General features: G+C 49.0%; 1 protein-coding gene across 1 annotated transcript in view; it reads left to right on the forward strand.

The window, feature by feature from the left end:
- The first annotated feature begins 1,328 nt into the window (after positions 1-1,328).
- The window catches only part of LOC149332123 (uncharacterized), a 373,230-nt gene continuing 348,442 nt past the window's right edge, over positions 1,329-26,116 (forward strand). The window contains exon 1 of the mRNA XM_089557078.1: positions 1,329-2,365. Coding sequence (XP_089413204.1) covers positions 2,131-2,365 — 235 coding nt within the window. The 5' untranslated portion in view covers positions 1,329-2,130. The remainder of the gene's footprint in view (positions 2,366-26,116) is intronic.

The following is a 26,116-nucleotide window of genomic DNA, read 5'->3' on the forward strand; positions in this document are numbered from 1 at the left end:
CCGTACCGTAATACCACGGGAAGCTGTGGGTTCGTACCAGTTGCATTAATTCAGACGCATATGTAGGGGATTTCTACTACGCAGCAAACGCGCCGAGGGCTCTTTTTGGCTAGTAAGTATTAGGGTACATGCCTCGATTAGGCGCAGGAGGCCGATTGATCGATCCCCCAGTTTGAAAAGCGCGATTCTGAACCAATAGGTCGACCTATAGGCGAATAAGTACGGTAGTTTTAGTTTATTCCCGCAAGAAGGAGAAAAAAAAAAGTGCTCGACATTTTTCCTTCTTTGAAAAACAATTAGAACTAATGAAGAAACAAACACAGTGAATGTATTGTGTCATGGATGAATGCTTAGATTCGCACAGTGAAAATCAACGGGGAAAATAAAATGGTAAGAAATGCGAACTTCGCCTGAGCGTGCAGAAACGCATACATCGATAAAAGAAACGCATACATAGTGTTTGCGAAATGCGCGAAAGTGAAGGCCATTGCCACTTTTCCATCTCGACCAGCAGCAATTTAAACGCGAAGGCTCGAGGCGCTACGCAGCGACGCCAGTAACAGCACTCTCTCGCAAGCTTTGCATCCCCCGCACCCCCTAGTGAGCCTTAGCGATTCAATTTTCGATCAAGCACGGCGCGCGTCTGTTCCAGATTTCTGCAAAGGGGCCGTGGAACGTCAGCTTCGGAACTCAAGGACGAGGCGCTTTCGCGGAGTGGTGGGCTTGTACTAACTTTGCTGTTCCTAGATGGCGCCACAAGCCTCATTACCAGTTATCACGGCGGGCTGCGGAAGAAAAGCGTAAAAAATGCGAATGTAAACATAGTTATCGTGAAAAGGGCTCACTGCAGGAACTCCTAAATGTAGCACTCGCAACGCTGCCGCTGCTGTGCAGTTGTAGTGAGCTTATCTTGGCGAAAAGCGACCGTAACGAGCCCTGCAGCACAGCAGTGCAAGGAACACACAGAACAGAGCTCCTGAGAATACCAGTCGCGAAACTTACTATACAGCTGTTGTAGTGAAATTCAGCGCTCAGATTTGCCCAAAACTTGAAATTAGGGGACTTTGACGCCACTTGCGGCATTGCTCAGTACGCTCATGACGAATCAAACACGAAAAGTGAAGATAAAAAATGGCATTAATAGCTGAATGCGCAACTCATAGGCGGCGCCACTATCTCTAAAGTTCTAAATTTGATGGCAGGTGGTGGTCGGTTTTTTTATTGGATGTGTCGCGACTTAGTCCTGCGAAAACCAAAGCATTTCTTGTCGCTCCACAATCCCAGATGGCGCCACAGCCGCCACTCCGAGGCGCTCGCCGCCGCAAGCCGGCGTTCAGCGTCGGCGCTGCGGCAGCAGCTCTGGAACAGCGGCGCCCGAGCGATCCACCGAGCAAGCGAAGAGCGACGCAGCGAATCGTTTATCAACACGGGCGAGCAGAAAACGTCCGCGCCCTGCGGTGACTACCCGCGCCGCCGCAGTTATTCCACGGTCGGCGAGAGAAGGCCGAGCTCGCTTCAGAAGGCGGCGTGCTTCCACCGCTGCTGAAGGAACGACAGCTCGGCGCTAGCGGTGGTCGGCAAGACCCGCTCGGCGCCGTTTTGGGTTCTGGTTTCCGTGCAGTGTTTGTCGAAACGCGTTGTTACGGTACTCCCGTGTGACGGTGGTGTGCTCTCGCGTGCTCATTCGTGACAAGTGCGTGTGTGTGCGGGTGTGGGTGTGTGCGCTTGCTCGCTGCGTTTAGCAGCGGCGGCGGACGTCGTCAGCGTTTTACGACTCTCTTCGTCCTCGACGCTCCGATCTCCGTAACGTCGGGGCGACAAGCGAAGAAGGAAAAAGATCTACGATCGGCGGTCTTTTCTGCCGCAACCTACGACGACGACGGACGAACTGTCCGGGCTTGGCGACGGAGTTCGTGTTGCCCGTCGATCGCCAGCAGCGGTGACGAACGAGGTAGTCGAAGGGAGCCCCAGAGGGTCGCGCCGCTGCAGCTACAACCTTGGCCGCTCAGCTGACGGCGGCGCCGAGACGATCTCGACCACCACGCTACTACTACGTTACTACTACGATGCCCCAGTGCGCGCGGCGGCGGTGAATCGGCGCGCCTGTCGGATTAGTGCGGCGTTGGCGGCATGAGCGTGTTCTTCACGAGCATGGAGGACGTTTCGATGGAGCCGCGACCACTCTCCGGCAGCGAGAAATCAGCCTCGGCGCCGACCACGCCGACCGAAACTACTCGGCTTGCAGCGCACGGAGCCGCCTTGGCATCGGCGCTCAAACGCCGCAGCAAGGGACACCGGGTCAACTTTCCGACCGACGACTGCATCGTCACCGGCTACGTCGAACCGCCCAATCCGTGGAATAACGGTGGGTCAAAGTTTCCATTCTCTCGGTAGCGCGACATTTCGTAATACACAAACGTCGCGCGCATCTTGTGGTCGCGCACCTTTATGTGTACGCTCGGCCAGCTTTCCGGTTGTCTTTCATTTTAGTTTTTCCCCGTTCCCGCTTCAGAAGCGGCGCATTTGCGTAACACTGGGCGATCATTATAGCCGACCTTGTAAGGTAATTTGCGAGGGGTTGTCGGCACGGAAATATTTGCCGAGTGAATTTCACGAATCCGGTCAACATCCGTTCACCGCGGCGGTGAAAGGTCACCGTCGATAACGGCCGATAACAATGAACCCAGCGGGAATCGGTCGCATCTCCCTTCCGATTGCATCCTCGGAATATTTCTTCATCTCTCTCGTGCGTTAAGTGGAGATTGCGGTGGAGTGCCTTAATGCACGGAACACTGCTGAGAATAAGTATTATTTACGGTCATATTACTGCCCGTTCTGTTGCCGTTGCGTCTTGCATAAACGTCGCTTGATGTTGTTCTTTCTCTGGACTTCGTTTGGCATTTTCGAGATGAAATCTGTTCAAAGTTGGCGCCAACGGATCTCCGCGAGGTTGACACCCATACTGCCCAGCGTGTGCTGCGAGAGCCATTAATTATTGTGTGCGCCGGAAATGTCGAATAACGAGAATGCGTGGGTTGACCGTGGGAGGTGCGAAGTGCCGTGATTGTTGGTTGGCAAGAGTGTGTTTCCCGCGAATCGAACCATGCTTTATTTGTCGATGTGCCAATGTTGCGACACATATCGAAGCCGCGTTCGTAGGAGGCGTTCGGGCCGGAAAAACTTCCATTCTCCGTATCTCAAGTTGTCCGCAGTTGATTGGGAGCTCTTCGTGACCTATGTGGTTGACTCAGGAGCGCGTAGGTGTAGCAGCAAGCCGTCGCCTTCGCGCTGGTATAGCTTGTGGACACTACGGCGATCAAGTTGCGAAACGGCGTCGGCATTTTGTTTTGTATTTTTTTTTTGACGGCTATACGCGTTGCGAATTGGCAGCCGCTGGATGAAGTAAAAATGTAGCCTGGTTTCTGGGAGAGCTCGGCTCTGGAAAGGAGGAAAGTTGAGCGCGCGCGTCTTGGAAACGGTCGATATAGCGAGTCAGCTGCTGCTAGGCGGAAGCGACCGTAGAAATCGCTGCTCGAATGAGCCTTATTTTGAGTGTTTTGAAAGAGATGGAAGTTGTGCGCGGACAGTGGGCGATATTCTTAATGGGTGTTCATGGTGGTACTAACCGTTTGGCGGCGCCCAGTTCTGAACGAAAAAAAAAAATCGATCAGAAATGTTTGTGGCGTGACTTCGAGTTTTGTAATAACTCCCGCTCTTTGAACGCGGTCTTTGAGAGGCCTTGGCAACACGGTAGTACAGTACAGCTTTCGCCATACCTTCGACAGAGATCGCGGGCTTCGTACGCACTATGTAAGAAGGCTGTACTTGAACAAGCGATACTTTGCAATACGAAATTTCCAACGCATCGGTTTTAGCCGTTAGAAATTGTTACGCTAAAGCGCGTGCTTGGACTAAATCGTTGGTTACCCAAAATCGTTGGTTACCCAATATATCGGTTATCCAAATATTCGTTCTGTTGGACATCTGCTTGAAATATGTTGTTTGCCAGTATTTATGATTTTATCGTATATATTGCTTATCCAATATATTGGTCCGAATATATTTTGTTTCAAATATTGGTAGAGGAATGCGCATCGGTGTCTCCCGATTCGTTCTTTGAACGCGTTCTGCTTCATGTGTTGCTCAGTTGTAGGAGTAGACACTCGTGGACCTTTTTGTGCTACGAACATAAACTGGTGTGACCACGTGATATTTTCATACGCGAGGTTGCGAGACGGCTGTGTGAATTGAAGGCGCCTACTTAGCTGCTTTGAGAAACCTGCATGCCTGCGAGTTTGAGGCGAGCTTTCATGTGTGGAAAACTCGTTACATTGTCATTCGCTGCTGGCGGCACAGAGTAGGCTGGAGAGATTAAGTTAGGTGTTACTGCTGTCACCAGCAGATATTATAGTACGTGTTCCGAAACTTCGAGGAGATCTAAAATCCCGCATATGTTCTGGCGCGAGCGTTGACCTTGAGCGAATGAGTGGCGCGACAGCGAAAAATTCCTCTCGATCGCCTGAGACGTGCGGCTTGTCTGAAGTGACGTGCATTTCACTATTGCCCAAGTAATAATACTACAATATGACCCAAGTAGTACTACTTAAGCTCACTAAGTCTTATCGGGTGCTGTGAACTTGATATCAAGTACTTTGTTACTTAGTAAACGACTTGGTAAAAAATTGCGTGGACACTTGGCAACTAAAGTGTTGAGAGGCGAAAGCCGAGGACACTATGCCGTGACGACTTCCGGTGGATGTGACGTCACACCGTTCCCGTGGCTATATCGATACCCAAATTGTACACCTTTCGGGGATCTTAAGTGTTAATTACGCTTAGCTACACATTTCTCTATCTAATTTCACATAAATCCGACGTTTTCCCGACAACTCTGTGGCAATTTTCACTATGCTGTGACGACTTCCGGTGGATGTAACGTCACACCGTTCCCGTGGCTATATCGACGTCCGCGCTATTTTGGCGCAATTTCGACATTTTTGCCTATAATTAATTAACTAATTAACCTACAGTCACCAAACTTGGCTTCTAGGTTAATTTTTTCCTCCTCTATCTGAAGCAACCATTGGTTTCCTTCTATCTTTTTTAGTTCCCGAGTTAAACGCTTGTGACACGCTTTGTTAACGGACGACAGTATAAGCCATTAAAGGCTTTCGCCTTAAAAAAACCCGATTCATCGATATCGCGTACTGCCATGCATCCTGTACAGCGTTCAGAGAACCTCTCAGTGCAAACTCCATGCACAGGTTTGCGTCACAGTCGTTTGGTTGCTTGGCGTGATGGGAAAGCAGTGCTTAGGAATGAGGTGGACGAACACCATTCGACTTGGGCAATTCATCCTTCTGGCTGAGTGTCGTTTTCGGTTCGTTTTCGGCCCCCACACTTGCCGCTGCAACCGACAATCTCGTCAGCGAAGATGAGACGTTTCTGCCGACATATGTGTAACTTTTAAAGGCAGACAGCGCGAAATAAAAAGTGAACGCAATTTACCATTGTTTCGGCTGAATTAAACGCGAAAAAATAAAGTACATGGGCCCGAAATGTAATCGGGAGAAAGTATAACAAACTACGGTCCATTAGTGCAAGGAAGAAGATTCCAAGAAAAGGTGTCCATGAAGGGAGAGACAGAGGCTCTGGTGTTGACAGTTGGGATTAGGAAATTTGCTGGGACAGCCGCGGTACAGGAACGATTGGAGGTCATTAGGAGACGATTCTGTCCTGGAGCAGACGTAAGCATGTTAGCTTATTCGGCTAACTAATATACAATGAAGGAATATTTATATATGTAGATAGAAAGACGGACTATAAATTACACTTAAGAATATGCAAGTTTAATATATACACAATGTACAAAGCCTACTTATACACACACTAAGAACAACGTTCCGCTCAACGAACCGCACGCGCACACGCTCGGACACACACTGCCGCACCGAAAAAACCCGTCTCGCTCGTTTTCCGCTCTTCTTCTGGGCCCCACAAAGGGCATCTGCACTGTATCAAAGTTGACACTCTCACAGTTACAAACACACAAATACGCTCAGAAAACACGTAAACACACAGAGAAAAGACGAACACGTGCGAGAGCCTCTCTTCCAAGAAACGCCGGGGAGTGGGAGCGGTCCAGCGTCCGAGCCTCGACCGTCCCTCCGAAACGGGAACACTGCTTCGGGGCACAGCGCGCACCGCCGCAGCTGCCGCCCACCGACTCTCGCACGGGGGTGTAAGACACGCACCACGTCGCTCGTAAAAAAAAAAGAAAAGGGACGGACGGTCCTCGCAAAAACAAATAGAAAACACGTCAAAATGGCGCCCGCTAACAAGCAGGAAGGGTGATGATGGTTTGATTTGGTTTATTGGGGTTTAACGTCCCAAAGCGACTCAGGCTACGAAGGACGCCGTAGTGGAGGGTTCCGGAAATTTCGACCACCTGGGGTTCTTTAACGTGCACTGACATCGCACAGTACACGGGCCTCTAGAATTTCGCCTCCATCGAAATTCTACCGCCGAAGCCGGGATCGAACCCGCGTCTTTCGGGCCAGCAGCCGAGCGCCGTAACCACTGAGCCACCGCGGCGGGTGATGATGGTGATGATGAACTGTTTACTTCCTACCGGAAGCCTGAACGAGATGGAGGCTGCGGGAACCGAAGAAAAAAAAAATGAAATGAAGCAAATGGAAGAGGCGGCCGTGGTGTTCATTACACATGAGGTATACTGGAAAACAGGATCGCGAAGCCATAAAAGGAAGAAATCTGACTCTCGGCTAAAATATGTTGGAATTCACATGGAAATCACACACACACACACACACACACACACACACACACACACACACACACACACACACACACACACACACACACACACACACACACACACACACACACACACACACACACACACACACACACACACACACACACACACACACACACACACACACACACACACACACACACACACACACACACACACACACACACACACACACACACACACACACACACACACACACACACACACACACACACACACACACACACACACACACACACACACACACACACACACACACACACACACACACACACACACACACACACACACACACACACACACACACACACACACACACACACACACACACACACACACACACACACACACACACACACACACACACACACACACACACACACACACACACACACACACACACACACACACACACACACACACACACACACACACACACACACACACACACACACACACTATCCCAGAAACTTTTCTGCCTTTGTATATTTCTATGCGTATATGTATGCGTTGTCCCTTTCGAATATGTTCTGTTTTCGTTCATTTCGCCCTCGCTGCTCACTCGACTGGCGCAGGCAAGCAGACAGGCTGGCAGTTAGTGCGATAACGGCGCTGACGGTCGCGGACGTGAGGGTACTTCAAACGTCCAGGCAAGCAGCCGAGGAGGAGTCGGGCGGCGAGCATAGGTGTATAGAGTGGGCAAGCGGGTTCTGCCACAGCTGTTCTCTGGAGGCGCATGTTGTGCCAGGGGAAGGCGACCTTGGAAAGGGAGAATCGTGGCGAGCGCGCGTAAGAAGCTAGAAGGGGGAACGGAGGGGGTGGCCCCACTGTATTCTTGAGAGGGAGCTCGCTGGCTCGGCATTTCTCGAGAGTCCCCGGCGCTCTCGGAAGTCGGCGCAGCCTCAAGCCCAGCTGGCGTGCACGAAAAGCGGGGGCAAAGTGAGGCCCCGCGCGCGCCTTTGAGAGTGGCTGAAGAAGCGCGGCGCGTCTCGGGAGTCTTTGCCCGCGAGAAAGAAAGGCGAAAGGCTTATGATGGCTCGCTGCACACTTGATGGTATACGAGAGGAGAGAAAGCACGTAGAGTGGAAACTTGTTTGAAGTTCTTAGCCAAAGTTGAGAAGACTAGAAAGAGGCGCAGCGTACATACGATCTAGTTCCGCGTTTTCTGCCTTACCAACTAGTCTAATTTCGCAAATCGCAAATCGTTTTCGTGTGCTCGTTCGTCTATTACGTGCGTGCAGCTGGTTCTTAATAACTTGTCCCAACAATGCATCTTCCCCCTTTTGGAACAACCGAACTCATCGATACCTCTCCAATACCGAACGTGTAATATGAATATGGGTTTGGATGCTGCGGCCGCTGACACCGCAGACCTGATGCGAGCCTATTAAGTCAGTGACGACTAGCTGCAGACGATTACAAAGAACATTTGCAAAAAGTTTGTGATCTACGTTACAGAGGGAAATTAGGCGATACCCTTAGACTGTTTTCAAATTATTTGTATCTGTGCTTTTCGGAAATAATTAAGTATGCCCGGAATAGAAAGTGGGGAGCACAAAAAAAAAAAACAACTTCATAAGAAACCTGGAAAACCTCCATCAAAACAGGAGCAAGGCACAGCAAAATAATTTATAGCACTCTCTAGTAATACCACTTGGCCTAGGAGATTTCTGAGCAGTCAGGTCCAAAATGGCAGATTTAAATTCGACGTTTGCAGCTGAGTAAAGGCGCGTCTAGTCAATGCAGAGTTGCCTCGGAAGTGTACGTGAGTAATTATGAGGTTACAAATTACAGATGTCGCAATTTACCAAGTACAAAAGTACTTTTCCGGTAAATTTACTTCTTGCGTGTCGTGTCGTAGCGCCATTAAACGGCACCCAGTGAAAACGCCCCTCGCAATGTACGACGCTGGCCTAACAGATCACGCCATAATGCAAACACAAATGCTTTCACATTACCGCATGTTAGTTGTCTTCAGTGCCTTTGAATTTTTTTTTGTTTGAATATGTTTCTTGAATACAGTGTTTCTTGAATTGCACGGCGACCAGAAACGTGGAAATACTGTAAGTTTAGAACGTTAATGCCACATTTGCATGGCCTGAGCATTACGGGATTCAGATGGGTGCAAAAGAAATTTCCGAAGACCCAACAATTAGATCACTTTGTTTCCGCAGCGTATGGAGGTGTACTCAAATTTCAGTCGTAGCTATTGACTGCAACGTTATTTAATATGATTTTTACCGTTGCCTTGCGAGGAGTTTCGTAATTTCTATCCGCACAAAAATTGGCATCGGTAGACGTGCAATTCAGGCTTCAGAACGATAAAGAGCACCTCGTTGCTTCTCTGTGTCCGTCCATAAAAAAAAAAAAAAATCTTGACGCCTAATCTGACGGGCTGCTTGCCGTCGACGCGTGCGCTGTTGGAGCGAGCACAACTTCTCGCGTAAGACGTTTCTGAGCCCACTTCTCACTGACGACAGACCTTTATGTAGTACTGCAGTATTTTTCTGTGGTACTCTAGAAGTCTCCTGTTGTATATTTTATTTTTATATATTTATAAATACTGCTGTCTCTGAGGAGAGACATAGCAGGAGTGGGTAAGTACATGAGTAAAAACAAATAACATGGGTAGCATAGAAATAGATAACACAGAAGTATTAAAAACAGATCAACGGGTCAAATTGTCAAGCAACTGAACAACAAACTCTTCAATTGGCAATGAACGAAGTGAGCCGTCCAATCCATTCCAAATTTCAACAGTTAGAGGGAAAAAAGAAAATTTAAAACAATATATATGTGGTTTGAAGGGAACAATGTTTAATGGGTGGTTCCGTCGGGTTGCACGTGCGCTTGAGGACACAAATGTGAAAGGTGCCTGAATGCCAGATGATGTGTGAACGATCTTGTGCAGCATAATGATGCGTTCACGTGTGCGCCTATGTTCTAAAGTTTGTAAAGATAAACTGTGCATATGGGAAGAAGGTGAAAACTTGCGATCATATCGGCCGAAGATGAATCTTATTGCTTTTTTTTTTTAACTGATTCTAAACGGTCAATGTCGCGCGCGTATACATCTGTAGCTGTGTGCTAAGACGAGGGACAACACAGTACTACCGAAAATTCTGTTGTTACTGCAAGTTCGTGGCGAAAAACACCGCGAAAATTCTCGTTCGACGACAGAAAATTTTCTGCTGTGTTTTTCGACCGGTGTGTACACTCCATTTTATAAAAGTGAGTGCGCCAGGATACAGCTTACTCCCCAATGGGCTCTGGAACTCTCTTGGGCGTCTCATGGACGTCCTAAACGTCCACATGACGTCCTAAACATCCTCATGACGTCCAAGCGAGTTTCAGTGCCTATAGAGTCTCTTCTTATTCCTTTTTCTTTAAAGTGTACTAATCTATTGGTCACGCTCAACCTTTCTATATCTGTTTTCATGATTACTGCGCTGGCGCGGCTCTTTCTCGACAGCAAGAACACCCGCCACGCAAAACTTGTTGTCTGTAACGGCGCAACCGTTCGCTGCCTCCCGCGGCGCGCGGTGCAGATAGATAGGGCCGCTGCCGTTTCTACCAACGACTCTTCGGAGGATCGGGTGGAAAAGTTTTTCGCCCCAGTGACCGCGGACTGCCTCCCGCTCCTCTCCGCATCGACCGTGCGTCGCGGGAAACGTTCTCGTTCGTCGAGAGAGAAAAGCCCCTCCGCTTCGAGTTTCCTCGAGCTGCAGCGCGGGCTTAGATATACTATACGAACACGTCCTACGCTCTTCTGACGCGAAGGTTGCATAAATGTGGGCCAAGACAGTTTGTTTGCCGATTCAGCCTTGCGTTTTTCTATTTGTTTGCGAACAGTTTGTTTGCTTATTCAGCCTTGTGGGCATGGGATGCGTTTTTTTTATTGGTTTGCGAAACTCTCTAGTGTTGAGGGACTCGACTCGGATCGTCCCTGCTCGCTCATCGGGAAGGGGGGGGGTGGGGTGGAATAATAGAGTAGCGGAAGAAAACCATTGGGTTGCTTGTTGCTTACCGGCCTTGAGGTCGAGCGTTCGATCCGACGCTTCACTGACTGGACCGTGACCCTCGAGTCGGTCAATGGTCTCATCGTCAGTACATTCACCGCTGCTGCTGCTGCTGCTGCTGCTACTACTACTACTACTACTACTACTACTACTACTACTACTACTACTACTACTACTACTACTACTACTACTACTAGTATTACTGTCGCCTCTGCTAACCTTTTTTTTAAAGGCTGTGCGCTAAATAGACGTTCATAGGAAAAAAAAAGTAGAGACGACAGGACGCTTCTTTCCTATCTCTACTTTTGCTACTACTGTTACTACACTGTAAACAAAAATATACCCAAAAGGGAGTAAAAAGGGTGGCGGCCACCCTTTTTACTCCATTTGCGAAAACATTTACACCATGAGTGGGAAGTAAAAAGGTGGACTCTCCTCCATTTTACTCCCATGAGGGAATAAGGGAGTAAAAAATGAGGATTTACCAGCATTTACTCCAGTCTAGAAAGGGAGTTAATTGTGCCAAATACTCCACCAGTGCCGAAAGGGAGCAAAAAAAAACACAATTTTGTGCAATCCGCCCCGCCACCTAGCGTCTCGTCTGCTTCTGGTCAGTCGTCTGATAACGGCGGTGAGTGAAGACCGGTTGGTTACCATCGTCGCCGGATCTCTGCTGACTTCTGCTCCTTCACGGGCGCCTGCTGCGGTACAAGATATCAGCTTGTCGCCGTTTTTCGCTACAGTACGGTACATAATTGAATTACTTCTGTGAAGGGCTCTAACCATACCTAACTTTCCTTTGTTTGTGTCGCCACCCCGTTACAGCCCCGCTTAGGCCTAATTCTCACAGGCTTTCTTCAGTGTGGTCCTCGCAATGTATTGCAGCAGATTATGTGTTTCATGAACATGGAACTGTGATAGAACATAGTGTCAACCCTGAGCTCTTGATTGAGCTCATGAGGCTACATTTTTCCTCAGTCATATTGAAAAGCCAAGCCTTAATGAAGTGAATATGGAAGCAAACACTACCATTCCAAACTACCATCAGGTGTATTTTTATCTTTTCTGCTCTGGTTTTGGGTCAAATATAGCGTGGTGCATGACCGTGAAAACTACCCAGCGTCTCCTTTTCATCTTGAGGAAGGTAACAGCAGCGCAAAAAGACGGGGACACAAGAGACACACAACCAACAGGACTGGCGCTGAACTAACGACTGAAAATAAGATGAACCACCGACTAGCCCATACAAAAATTTTGATCTCCTTTTCAGTTTTGAACTACTGATTATAAGGTTACATCCCTTTATCTACGAACATGGCCAACGAAACGAGTTCGTGCAGCAAAAGGAGACGACAAGCAGACGACTCCTGCCGCGTACGCCGCCGCTGGGCTAGCAGACGGCGGAAAGAATGCGTGTCGCGGGGGTCTAGGGCAGCGCAGCTTCCCAAGTTGGGTAGCCGGCGGCCCGCAGAGCTACTGCCCGTTTCCGCCGCTGTCACTGCTGTAAGAGTGAGCCTGAATGAGGATAAACAAACATGACGCCATTTTTGGGCTCCATTTCTGTGGGTAGTAAAAAATCTACTCCCTTTTCACTCCAAAATAACTCCATTTATACTCCAAATTAACTCCCTTATATAAGGGAGTAAATAAAAAACACCATACGTATGGAGTAAAAAAAACCTCCTTTTGGGTGTGCGTTGAGGACAAGCCATTTACTTCCTTTTGGGTGTTTTTTTGCTAACAGTGTACCGTGTACTTTTTATCGTTTTATTTTTTTGTTGTCGTAAATGCGTCAGCGCCGACACCTACACGTTGCTCTTGGGCACTTAACTAAAAAATTGATTGGCTGATTTTAAATATACTGTCGGACCGACGCGTCACCTGCTGCAGGAGTGCGACTGTCGCACTCCGAGATATGTATGCAGAAAACAGGACACAGACAAAATGTAAATTAAATCACAAAATAAAATAACTCGCGCGAACTTGCCGCTGACGAGATTGCTTTTCTTTTTTTTTTTAATTCAAGAGCAAAAAAAAAAAATATGGCGAAGAACGGTCGAAGAATACCGGGAGGGAGAATCACACGTGAAGTGGGGTTCGTGAAACGAATCTTAATTATTTCACACGAAAGAGAGAGAGGGAGAGGAACAGAGGGGAGGAGAGAACGCTATACCGACGAGTCTCGCATCCGCTGCGAAATTACTTCGGCTTGCGCTTTGAAAAACCAATCCTTACGCGGGGAACGAGCCAGAGGCCGCGTTTTTTTCCTCTTTTTTTTGTAATAATTTCGTGACGCGCTCACCCGTGAGCGTGGAGCGGCTGAGGAAGTAATGAGTTCAGCGCGGGGAGGAGAATTGTTAGACCCTCGTCCAGGCCCGCCGTTCGTCGGTGCTCGTGAGAAGCGACAAGTTCATTAGTTGGCGCATAATGAACGGTAAGCGTTGCTGCACGAATCGACCGGCATTCGTCTGCTAACGTGCGCCTGTAGACCAGTGTTCGGGTTGTGCTGGTAGCGTGGGAGCACTGCCGCTGTTATTAATGCGAACGCATTGTATGGCTCTGTCGCTTCAGCAAAAAAAAACAAAACAAAATTTGAGGACACTTTGGCAGCTTAAGTGTTGAGAGGCGAAAGCCGAGGACACTATGCCGTGACGACTTCCGGTGGATGTGACGTCACATCGTTCCCGTGGCTATATCGGTACCGAAACTATACATCTTTCGGGGATCGTAAGTGTTAATTACGCTTAACTACACAATTTTCCATCTAATCTGCGCAAGTTTCTCAGAGCGAAACAGATAGTGTGTGTGCGTGCGTGCGTGCGTGCGTGCGTGCGCGCGTGTTATAACTTATTCAGCTTCGTGCAGATGCAGGGCTCTGCATCTGCGCGTATACGTGAAACGCACATCCGTCCGTACATGCGGAGCCATTGTTCCGCGTATACACTATTCTCGCCCTTCTCGAATTTGCGGCGTCGGTTTCAGCCGGCCTTCACTTTGCACAGAGGATGCCCGTTCTTGCCTTTTTTTTTTATTTCCAGCAGTACGTGAGAGCCTTCACATATATAACAGGCTCCTCGGGACATGCTCTCCTTCACCTCGAAATTATACCGCTTCCCGTATGCGCGCGCGACCTCGTGACGCGGTCGTTATTATTGCATACCCACGCATCTTTTCGCTGCTGCTGCCTCCATGCATAATGGGCATTCGCGCTCGGCAATTAGGCGTATGCGGATAACGTAACTGGCATCGCGTGGAGGAAGCTATACGCGGGCGCGGCCATCATAGGCGGCTCGCGACGGAGACGTCGTCTTCGCCCCGAGACGTCTTCGTATACGGGCGGCATGGCGGGTTACGAACAGTGCAGCTGCTGTGGGGTCTCGTGTGCGATCGACAGGTGTTGCGAGGCAGCTTCGACGGGAAGAGGAACGGGGTCTCGTCACACGCGGCCAGACGCGGACGCAGACACATCGGGTCGTCGTGCTCGCCACGTGACGCGGAGACAGCGCGGATTCTGACGGCACGTGATCGGGGTGTATGCGGAGATCCGCGAGCCTCTTCCTATGTGTGTACAGTGCTTCGTGGCAGATGCTGAAGTGAGCCTGTATAGCGTGCGGCCCGAGAAGATATGGTAGGGAAGAGTTTGGCAAGGAATTCTCCGCAGCAGCATGAGTGGGATCCATGCTTTTTTTGTTTTTCTGAGTAATTATCGTTGAGACGCATGCCCCCTTTAATGCGTTTTCGAGTTCGATGCACGAGTGCAAATTAAAAAAAAATTAAATGGCACTTTCGGGTTGAAATCGAGTGTTTATTTTTGTATCTTTCCAGCTAAGTCGTACTGCGCCGTCAACCAGCGTTCTGCTGGTGCTGGCGTATAGTGTACCATCAACCGCGCCCGTTCGTGCCTGCAAAAGCACGGGCACCGCGCAGTCTAACCTTTTTTTTTAAAGAGCTACAATTAATTAACGAAATAGAAAGAATGAATGCATGCCTCCCCCCGGCGAACGCAGAATTACTTCTGGGTTTAGTGGTTTAGTGGAATTCGCGATTCAGCGAAATGTTTCGCCCCTTCTTGCAGCGTTATTATTGAATTAAAAGTGTCACTCACTCACTCACTCACTCACTCACTCACTCACTCACTCACTCACTCACTCACTCACTCACTCACTCACTCACTCACTCACTCACTCACTCACTCACTCACTCACTCACACTCACTCACTCACTCACTCACTCACTCACTCACTCACTCACTCACTCACTCACTCACTCGCACACTCACTCGCACACTCACTCGCACACTCACTCACTCACTCGCACACTCACTCACTCACTCACTCACTTCTACTCGCTCACTCACTCACTTCTACTCGCTCACTCACTCACTTCTACTCACTCATCTCACTTCTACTCTCACTCATCTCACTTCTACTCTCACTCATCTCATTTCTACTCTCACTCATCTCATTTCTACTCTCACTCATCTCATTTCTACTCTCACTCATCTCATTTCTACTCTCACTCATCTAACTTCTACTCTCACTCATCTAACTTCTACTCACTCACTCATCCAACTTCTACTCACTCACTCACTGATCTCACTTCAGTTCACTAATCTCTCTGCCACTATCTCTCTCACTAGTTCACTCTCTCCCACTAACTAATCTCACTTCAGTTCACTAATTCACTCTCTCCCACCATCTTCCTCACTAGTTCGCTTTCTCTCACTGACTCACTCTCTCACTTTCTCCCACTCGCTCACCCGTTCGCTTATAGGTTAGGGCTCACTCGGTCTGCTTACTCGCTTCAAATAACTTTCCTAATAACTGACTCAATCTTCTCACTCGCCAATAAGTACGTACTCACTCGATCTGCCCAATTACTCTCGTAACTCACCGGCTTTCCCGCTCACACAGGACTCTCCGACAACCTCTCCGACCATAGCTCACTCACTCCCCCACGCGCCATCTCACTGTATCGGCAAACTCACTGCCACTCAGCCAACTGCGTCATGGCAATCAACTCGCTCCTTCCGCCACCACGGATGCATGCTTGCACCTGCGTGCTCACGACCACATGCTAAAGCAGCGACCTGCGCGAAGAAGACAAGAGGCCTACAGGTACACAGGCAGCAGCAGCAGGTCGTGCAGACCGCCGATGCTTCGCCGGAGCCTTCCTTTTCCTTTTCTTCACAGCGTAATGAAGGGCCCCAACGCATTCCTCTCTGCTGCTCGCGGGGCCCGCATGCGATCGAAGCCCATCTGTGTGTCGCTCTACAGGGCCGACCCGACCCGGCCTTGCCCCCCTCACCGTCCTGAATTAACTGCCCCCCACCGGCTGCCGTTGTTCTGCTATCCTGGGCTCGCACGGGTTGTAACGCGCCGGCCTGCTATTAATGCAGCCAGCATGCGAAGCACGCACGAGCGGCAAGGACTTGCTCCGTTGTTGGTACAGGATAGCCGTGAATGCGGGATATATGCCGTCTGGGTCCCTTATATATATGGTCTGAAGACTTTCTTATGGATTTTTTGTTGACTCTATTTACTCCCTATAGATATTTCCTTTTGTCTATTCATAGCAAGCCTGTTGTACGTATGTGGTGCAGGCAGGGGCGTATTATTTTTATTTCCTTTTCGGTTGCCCCAACTTATTCTTTGTCTATTCATAGCCTGTAGACTTTCTATAGACAAACGTCTACTAAAAATGTGTGGCCGTAAATATATAGTTTGGTTTATGGTTTATAGGGGTTTAACATCCCAAAACGACTCAGGCTATGAGGGATGCCGTAGTGAAGGGCCCCGGAAATTTCGACCACCTGGGGTCGCAATTTCCGGAGCCCTTCACTACGCCATATAGATTATTTGTATTCTCTATTGAGTAGTTTATAAGGTTTGTCTAAAGAAGCTGTATGGACTTTATAGACAAACGTCTTTGTATACATTCTGTACAGACTAAAAAAAAATTTGTAAGGTGTCGTCTTTTTGTGCGTGCGCACGGCCCGTGCTTCGGAGAAAGACTGTGCAAAAGTGAAGCTGGATTCGTGGACTCGCTTTCCCTGGACTGGACACGGTGCCTCGACTGTACTGTGCTTTGTCCCGACGAGTTGTGGGCGGGTTTAGATGTGGGTCAGTGGGTGTGCTTAAAACGAAGCTTGTCTTTGAGTTTTTGGCCGCCGCGGTGGCTCAATGGTTATGGCGCTTGGCAGCTGACCCAAAAGACGCGCGTTCGATCCCGGCCGCGGCGGTCGAATTTCGATGGAGGCGAATTCTAGAGGCCCGTGTACTGTGCGATGTAAGTGCACGTTAAAGAACCCCAGGTGGTCGAAATTTCCGGAGCCCTTCACTACGGCGTCCCTCACAGCCTGAGTCGCTTCGGGACGTTAAATCCCCTTAAACCAAACCATATTCCAGTTTTTAGAGTACACTGGTCGTCGGAGGCAGGGTTCAGAGGTGCATTCCCCCCCCCCCCCCCCCCCCCTTGTTTTTTTGGCCTGTAAACACGCGGCTTGGCGTAATTAACGGGAGACTAATTCCGCCATCACCGTAACGTCATCATCGCCACGACGGGTCGGGTGCCGAATGAGTAATGCTTGACTAATAATGAATGACTAATACTTGCAGTTACATTCAAGCGACATTCTCATGAACAAAGGCCGTTACAGCCTCGTTCGATATACTGCATAGCAGGTATCCACCAAACAAGGGTAAACAGATGTGGCGAGGGGATCGTTAGGACACACACACGACAGATATTAGTTTGGGCTTAAAAAAAATAAATAAGAAAAAAGTGCCCTGCCCGCACCGTCATACGACACAACGGGCTACACACACGACAGATATTAGTTTGGGCTTAAAAAAGATAAGAAAAAAACTGCCCTGCCCGCACCGTCACACACGACAGGGCGAACGGTTTCGGTAACAGCTTCTTTCATATATATACAGGGTGTATTCTATGTAGGTCGTAACGTAACGTTCGTCGTCGGCCGTATATAAGTAGTTGTCTCCGGCGTCAACCAATTTCCTGCAGTCACAGTCAGCTTCCAGTGCAGCTTCCGCGAACTCGCGGGATTTCCCCGTCGCTGAAACACGCGACTGCGGAAGCCGCGGCGGACGAACGCGTTTCTAACGCGAGGAGAGAGGGTGAGGGACGACTCCGCAAATAGAAAAAGTCCCGACCCGCCGCAGCTGCGCTCTACTGCTGCCAGTCGGCTCCCGCACGGCCTTCATCATTGGGCGGCCCGGGTCGATGGCGAAGGATTATGTCTGCGCGCCGGCCCCCGCAAACACCAGGCTGCAGGCATCGCGTGCGCCGAAGAGATCTCCCGTATACGTGCTCGCTTTGTCGCGAGAAAATTGGGTGCAGCGGTGCGGAAGCTCCTGGTGAAGACCTCTGGGACAAACGCGGCTCGACGGTGGCTTAGTGTTCGCGGTACTCATGCTGCTGTGCACGGGGTTGCGGGATCGAATCCCGACAGTGGTGGCGGTTGCATTTCGATGGAAGTGCAAAAAAAGACACCCCCGCGTGTGCTGTGCGATGTCGGTGCTCGTTGAAGAAGTCCCGGTTGTGCTCGAAACTAATCTCGGAGCCTTCCACTGCTGCGCCGCTTTATCTATAGAACTCCTTCATCGCCTGTCCACCGAGAATGTGACAGTAGGGAGTATTAGCACTGCCATACGGTAAACATGGTAATGAGGTGGCTGTGACCGTACGGCGAATGCGCCCAGGCAAGCCTGGCAACGGTACACTGTGAACACCAATAAGCCTATATAATGAGTAAAAACGCAGTAAGCTGTGCGCGAGGGAAGCTTACTCCCTTTTAACTCCCCCGCCGTGGTGGCTCAGTGGTTACGGCGCTCGGCTGCTGACCCGAAAGACGCGGGTTCGATCCCGGCCGCGGCGGCTGAATTTCTTGAAGGCGAAATTCTAGAGGCCCGTGTGCTGTGCGATGTCAGTGCACGTTAAAGAACCCCAGGTGGTAGAAATTTCCGGAGCCCTTCACTACGGCGTCTCTCATAGCCTCAGTCGCTTTGGGACGTTAAACCCCAATAAACCAAACCAAACCCTTTTAACTCCTTTCTGTTCATAGTGTCGCAACGACAACGCGCCGTATTACAGCGCTTTTCCGTTCCTGGCCAAAATCAGCCGCTGTGGCTCAGTGGTCATGGCGCTATAGGTTACCGAGCCGGAGTATATCGAGTTCGAACCCGACCACGGCGGACGCGTTTCTGTGGTGGCAAAACGCAAAAGGCGCTCGTGTGCTGTGCTATTCAGAGCACGTTAAAGATCTCCAGGTGGCGGAAATTATTCCGGAGCCCTCCACTACGGCACTCCTTTCTCTCTTCCTTCTTTCACTTCCGCCGCCGCGGTGGCTCAGTGGTTGTGGCGCGCTCGGCTGCTGACCGGAGAGACGCGGGTTCGACCCCGGCCCCGCTGGTCTAATTTCCATGAAGGCAAAAATCTAGAGGCCCGTGTACTGTGCGATGTCAGTGCTCGTTAAAGAACCCCAGGTGATCGAAATTTTTCGGGAGCCCTTCACTGGTCTTTATGACGGCTTACGCACAACTCTATTGATGAAAGTCTTTAGGTCTGCACGCCAATTCGTAGCCGTAATTAAGTCTGGAATAAAAATTATGTGTTCCCTGTAAGTCCGGAACGAACTGTAGGTGCCGCGGCGGAGGAGCTCTGCTTATTCAGGCACACTCATTGATATCTTCGAAATTTCTGGAGCCCTTCACTACGGCGTCCCTCATATCCTGAGTTGCTTCGGGACGTCAAACCCGAATAAACCAAATAAACCAAACCATATCTGTCGAGTACTCTCGCTATCCTAATTCATCGTAATTATCATCATCGTCGTGATCATCGCCACCACTGTCATCATTGTTACGCAAGTTTAGTTCAAAAGCCTCTCTTTCAGTGACTTATACGCTTTTGCTGTCATCGTTACACTGTAAACACGAATACGAATATATGGGAGTGAAAAGGTAATAAGTTGTCCTTTAGCGCACTCCCTAAAAAAGGGAGTAAGAGGACATTCTTACTCCCTTTATACTCCTTTCTGTTCTAGAGCTGAAAACTCGACGACGCTCTCCCTATGCTGCACCGTTCTATTGGGAAACAGATTGTAGTCAGAGTCCTGGGTCGGAGGGCATTTTGGGAAGAGCGGAGGAGGCGGTAGAAAGGTCAGGGCGCGGGTCGCGACCGACTTCCGCCTGTCCGCCGCTATAGTGCATCGCCGACGCTTTATTAGATCTCTCATATGAACGCAGGCGCGGGAAGACTTTCCTTCCGGGCTTTATTATGAGGAGGATGTGTTCAGAAGAGCGAGGGAGGGGATGCTGTGAGGGGAAGGTGATGCATCGAACGAATTGCCGCCCCCGGGGGCGTATCTCGCATTGTCTTGACTCGGCTCTCACGCCTTCGTGTGGCTCGAGCGCGAAGCTTTGTTCCCGTCTTCATTCCTGGGGCGTCTTGTCTTTCGGACTCGGCGACAGCGCGCGTGAATATGAGAGTGGTTTCTTAGGGTTTTTGCTTCGTGGGGCACTCTTTGGTTGAACTGGAGCGAGCGGGGTGTTATGGCTGCTATTATAACGTTAAAGGAAGAAGCTTGTGGTTTCCTTTCTTTCTTTCCTTCTTTCTTTCTTTCTTTCTTTCTTTCTTTCTTTCTTTCTTTCTTTCTTTCTTTCTTTCTTTCTTTCTTTCTTTCTTTCTTTCTTTCTTCGGGGCACGCGCCATCCTAAATATTTTGGTTGACGTGTGTATAAATAGTTTTTTGTTCAAGTAAGTTATAAAAGTCACTATTGATATGTTATTCGATCAATCGCGCGGTACGCGTGATTGAATGGTCGGATGATTGATCGGTTCCTGGACGTACTTATGTCTCTCGTTGGCGGGGGAGAGAGTCTTCTAAAACGTTATAGACTGTGTGGTTGGATCGATCTTATATCACTATCGATTCCGCTAATCCAGGTTTCGATTTCCGGGGTGCTGGCACTTCGTCGATCGCTGTACGAGGATGTATACCGGTCACGAATTGGTATACCGGTGCGTACAGAAGCATTACAGCGGCGTTGTTTTGGTTGAATTACCTTAGTGTAATTACATGCTTCAGTTTTTTAGTTATTTATTACCGTGAATAAACTAATAAATATATCAGTCTGACTTCATGTAGGTAATGTTGTAGTCAGATAGAAGTCAAGAAAAGAGCTGTTTTTCCCCGTCGAAGGACCGCCTTCCAGCCAATGGCGTCGGCCGATTCTCATGAATCTGCTGGCATGGCAATGCAGGGAGTGGCGTGGTAATGCATGGAGTATTAGATAAAAGGGAATAGTCTCCTTCCTGCATTGTCACGCCACTCCCTTCATTGTCACGCCACTACCTTCATCTGCTAGCATGGCAATGTAGGGAGTGGCGTGACAATGCTGGGAGGAGACTATTCCCTTTCATCTAAAGCTCCATGCATTGTCACGCCACTCCCTGCATTGCCATGCTAGCAGATGAAGGTAGTGGCGTGACAATGCAGGAAGGAGACTATTCCCTTTTATCTAATACTCCATGCATTGTCACGCCACTCCCTGCATTGCCATGCTAGCAGATGAAGGTAGTGGCGTGACAATGAAGGGAGTGGTGTGACAATGCAGGAAGGAGACTATCCCTTTTATCTAATACTCCATGCATTGTCACGCCACTCCCTGCATTGCCATGCTAGCAGATGAAGGTAGTGGCGTGACAATGCAGGAAGGAGACTATTCCCTTTTATCTAATACTCCATGCATTGTCACGCCACTCCCTGCATTGCCATGCTAGCAGATTCATGCGAATTGGCCGACGCCATTGGCTGGAAGGGGGCCCTTGACAGGGAAAAGCCTCTTTTTTCTTTACTTGTATCTGGCTATAGCGCTGTATTGTTTTTCAGCGTCCGGTTACCATACATTATCAAGCTGTGTGCTGCCGTAGATTTGGCCGACGACGCCTTGGCAACAGATGTCGGTGTCAATGGCCGGAACTCCAGCGTCCTTCTGTATAAGTGGCATATGGATTTTCGCAGTGCAGCCGATGTGAAGTCTTTGTCGACGTGCAAGAACAATGAAAGGAACCGCGAGCATCTGGCGCGAAGCGTAAAGCGTAGTTTATGAGTTCAAGCATGTAGCGGCGAACGGCAGCTGCCGAAATATTTCGCTCCTTCCTTAAGTTCTTTATGGTTCATTTCTTCAGCGATATATGCGAGCATATGCCTGTTTCGAGGATCTCTGTGGAATTTCTCTAGAGGAGCAACGACCCAGTGGAAAAATGGTTTTCGCGAATTCATTGCGAGAAACTTTTTTTCTGAATTTGTGGTGCTCGTTGGAAATTTTCGCCGCCTTCTCAAGGGTACGGTGCGTCACAACGTCGTACCTAAATTCGTTTGAGGTTCCGTTTATTTTTAACGCTGGAATAGATTACAGTTGAACCCCGTTATATCGAAGTTGAAGGAGCCCGGAGATTACTTCATTATAGCCGTATCTTCGTTATAGCCAGTTTTAACCGAACTTCCAAGGGGAATTGTCATTCATTCGTTATATCCATTATATCGTTATAAACAGTTTCGTTAGAACGAGATTCAACTGGATACGGTCTGTACTCTCGATAACACTGAACTGGAAGCGGACCGAAAATGTGTTCGAATTAAGAGGGCTTCGAATTAAGGGAAAAGAATTTCATTGCGCACGGCGTTGACGGAGCGAGAAGCTTCAGTTCGAATAAACAGGAAGTTCGAATTAAGCGAGCGCGAATCGACGACAGTACGCTGCTATGCCACCTAAACCGCCCCTTTGCATTGACAATCCTCTATCATGCGTGTGAACAAGCCCAGTCGCAGGTCCTTCTGAAGAGATACTCTCCGTAGGAAGTTTGCCGACGCTGATAGAAAATATGTGGCATGTCGACAGTGACTATTTCGTAAGTCGCTGCTCGCTGTGCGGTGGCAGTGTTTTCTGTGCACCGCTAGAATGTCGCAAAGGCTCGAAGCTCATATACCCTTTATGTCTGCGTCTTGCTCGCCCGATGTGTCAGCTGCTGATGCTGTTGGTACGAAATGCTACCCGTCACTCTTCGTGCCTCGAACAATATGTTGAAGGCGACGTTTTGCTACAATGCAAGCTGCTCCGCGTCGGACTTGCCTTTGTTTTTTTTCCTTTATTTTTTTTTTACTCAGGCGTGTTAGTGACCATTTTTACTTCGTTTATGTATCCGTAGGGCAGTAGAAAAAACTATAGAAGCTAGGAAGGATCGTGTTCCGACTGCCGTAGTTTTGCACTGAATTTTTTTTTTCATTAGCTTTGGGCCATTTCTTTGCACTTGAAAAACCTGTTGTTCTAGCAGTTGCACTATAGGTGCCCTTCGAAACTGCTTTTGAGTGCAGGTAGTTGAAAAGGCGTTGAAGATTGTAAAATACAGTTTGTATACGGACTGTGTAAGCTGCCGTGCACACTTCTTTATTGCTCCCCATCTTCCGTACCGCGCAAACAGTAATCGCCACACGCTCGTATAGTTAGCAGCAACGTCACATGCGTTGGAAAAAAAAAAAAAATTGACATTCTTCAAGGCCTCGAAAAGCTTGTATAGTTAGCAGCAACGTCGCCTGCGTTGATAAAAAAACAAAAAAAAAACATTCTTGAAGGCTTCAGGCCTCGAAAGCTTACTTGAGACGAGAGCTCACTCCCGTCTGTTTGGACGGACGGTTGCGAAATTACCGAACTTGACGGTTATTGAAGAATCCCTCCGGCTCTTAACCATTTAATGTCCGGACCCCCCCCTCCCTTATTACCTCTCTTTCATTCACTTTTTTAGTTTTCTTTCAGCGCTGCTTTCGAACAGGAAACGTGTGAGCTCGAAACCCCGTCGATTGTTGGCTCCTTTTCTGCTTTATTTTTGTTTTGTTTTTGAGATTACATATATTGCCGTAGCGGGTCTCTGCCTTTTAGGCGTTCGCGCGAGGACCGTTCGTTGAAGTGTTTCGTACATACATCTCGTCGAAAAAGTGGGGAAAAGAATAACAAATAAATAAAACGCTAACAAACTTGAAACCGATTAAGAAAGGACCGAGCGCCGGAACCGCCCGTATACGTAGGCGGGGAAGTCGGTTCGTATAATCCGGAAGCCTACGGAACTACGGGGAGGAGTAAAAAAAAAAAGAAAAGTGAACATTTCGCTGAGGTTGCGACGAATAGGGTGAGACGGCGGCTGGAGAATATTCCTGCCCGAGCGAAGGGAGACTGACTGTGATGGAGGAGACATCGGCTTGCTCGGCAGGCGAGCATAAGAGAAAAACAAGAAACAGACACGGACAAAAAAAAAAAGAAAGGACGATGTTTACAGTTGCGGGGAGCCGAGCGATCTGTGAACAAAGGATGCGCGAACGAAAGAAGACAGGAAAAAGAGGAGAGGGAGAGAAAAAGCGAGGAAGATGTTGGCATTACGTTACTCCGTTTGTGTGGGGCTGTGTACGTATGAGCACGTGGGCTTGAATTTTTTTCCGGGCGCTGAATCGATGCCTCCGAATAAGGTTGCGCCGCCTTCGACGTGTTAGTCGGCGCCATTTTGTCACTTCGCCCCCCCCCCCCCCCCCCACACACACACACACACACTTCTTTTTTTTTTAATGCGAAAACATTACTAGTCCCATTACGAGAAAAACCGGCGATGTGAGTGTGTTAGTGTGTGTTTACTCGCAGATGGTACTGAAAATCGCGTCGATGGCAAGAAAAGTAGGGTGACGTCATCAATGTGACGCAGGCAGCTTGTCGTGCAGTGTTCCGGAAGGTGTCAGACGATTTCTCGTTGCATATAGCTTGCGTGTGCTAGTCAGGTTGGAGAGTAGCTTGCGACAGGGATTCGAACCGACGACGTATGTACTATCGAGGACAAAAGTGGTATACTCCACGAGGCGGGAGCCGGAGCAACGGAAAATTGCGTTGCAACGCCATCTACAGGGGGCATCTGGGATCGAGACAGCCAATGCGTGACCTTTATTATCAGCAAGTATGTCGCTTGGCTAGTTTCAATGTACCGAGCTTTAGCTCGCCAAAATGGCGCAGTTTTCCGTTGCTCCGGCTCCCGCCACGTGGAGTATACCACTTTTGTCCCCGACAGTACCCTCAATTGCGTGCCTTCCCTGACTTTCGTATCAGAATTGTGGTGGAACCGCTCGTCGTACAGCGTTCCGTGTGGTGACATGTAGAAAAGAACTTTAATGCATTAAATACATTATGCGTAAACTGTGCTCAGAGAGACAGTAATGGCTTCGCATTACCACACGTAAGCAGTCTTAAGGGTCTCTGCTGAATTTTTTTTTATTCGCGTCGCTTAGGATACGATACAGGGCTCTTTGTCGATAAGCAAAAACTTTTTTGTCGGCGCGGGTAAATTGAAGGCTGGAAATGCACCCCCACGGACTGGACCGTCAGAGCTTCCGTGTTGCTTTCTTGCACAAGTCTCATATGTCGTTATGTGTGTGGGCAGCTTGCTTTGACACGTGCCGTTGTAAATAAAAACCGACAAAGTAAGAACGCGGTTGCCTCTTAGGCCCAATGGGTTTTCCACTAGCGCCATCTTTTGACTTTTCTGTTTACTTCTGTGCAAATAAGCAGGGACGTTAGCAGGAGACCGTGTCGTCTGCTTTACTTTCGACTACCCCCACCCCCCTTTTTCTTTGCTTCTTTGGTGTCGTCTGCCACTGCGGTTTTGAATTTCGTCTGCTCCAGAAACCGTGTCGGCCCGCCCGTTCTCAGTGTCGTCATGCAGGGGCGTTGCGGGAAAGCTGCGTTAAAGAAAAAAAAAAAAAAGTCGGCCAGTTGGTGTAGGCGTTGACGTATTGGCATCTGTATAAATAAAGACTCGTACAGAAAAGTGGAGTTGATGTTGCCGACATTGTATCCTACGCACCTGCATGCGACAGTACGTGCAGCTATGCCGGCTTGTGAGGAAAAAAAAATGACACCTGTACACTCACATTTGTAAAGGATACAGCGATGACGCAATAGTGCTTTCCGTAGCTGTCAAACGGGCTCGGGGCGAAAGCTTTTTTTTTTTTTTTTTTTTTTACTGTCTGGCGCTACCGCATGTTGACAGTGCTGTTTCCGCGTTTAGCTATAGCAACGAATGACTTCTTTCGCAAACGGACTGGCGGAATTTCGTCAACGTTAACTCAGAGCTGGCCGTGTTCTGTCTATGCGCATCTTACGTGAAAAAAAAAAAAAGAGAAAAATTTGAAATCTTGAGGGCGACG

The sequence above is a fragment of the Amblyomma mixtum genome, chromosome 8 (genome assembly GCF_055824585.1).
Source record: "Amblyomma mixtum isolate Tamu chromosome 8, ASM5582458v1, whole genome shotgun sequence".
NCBI classification, from domain to species: Eukaryota; Metazoa; Arthropoda; class Arachnida; order Ixodida; family Ixodidae; genus Amblyomma; species Amblyomma mixtum.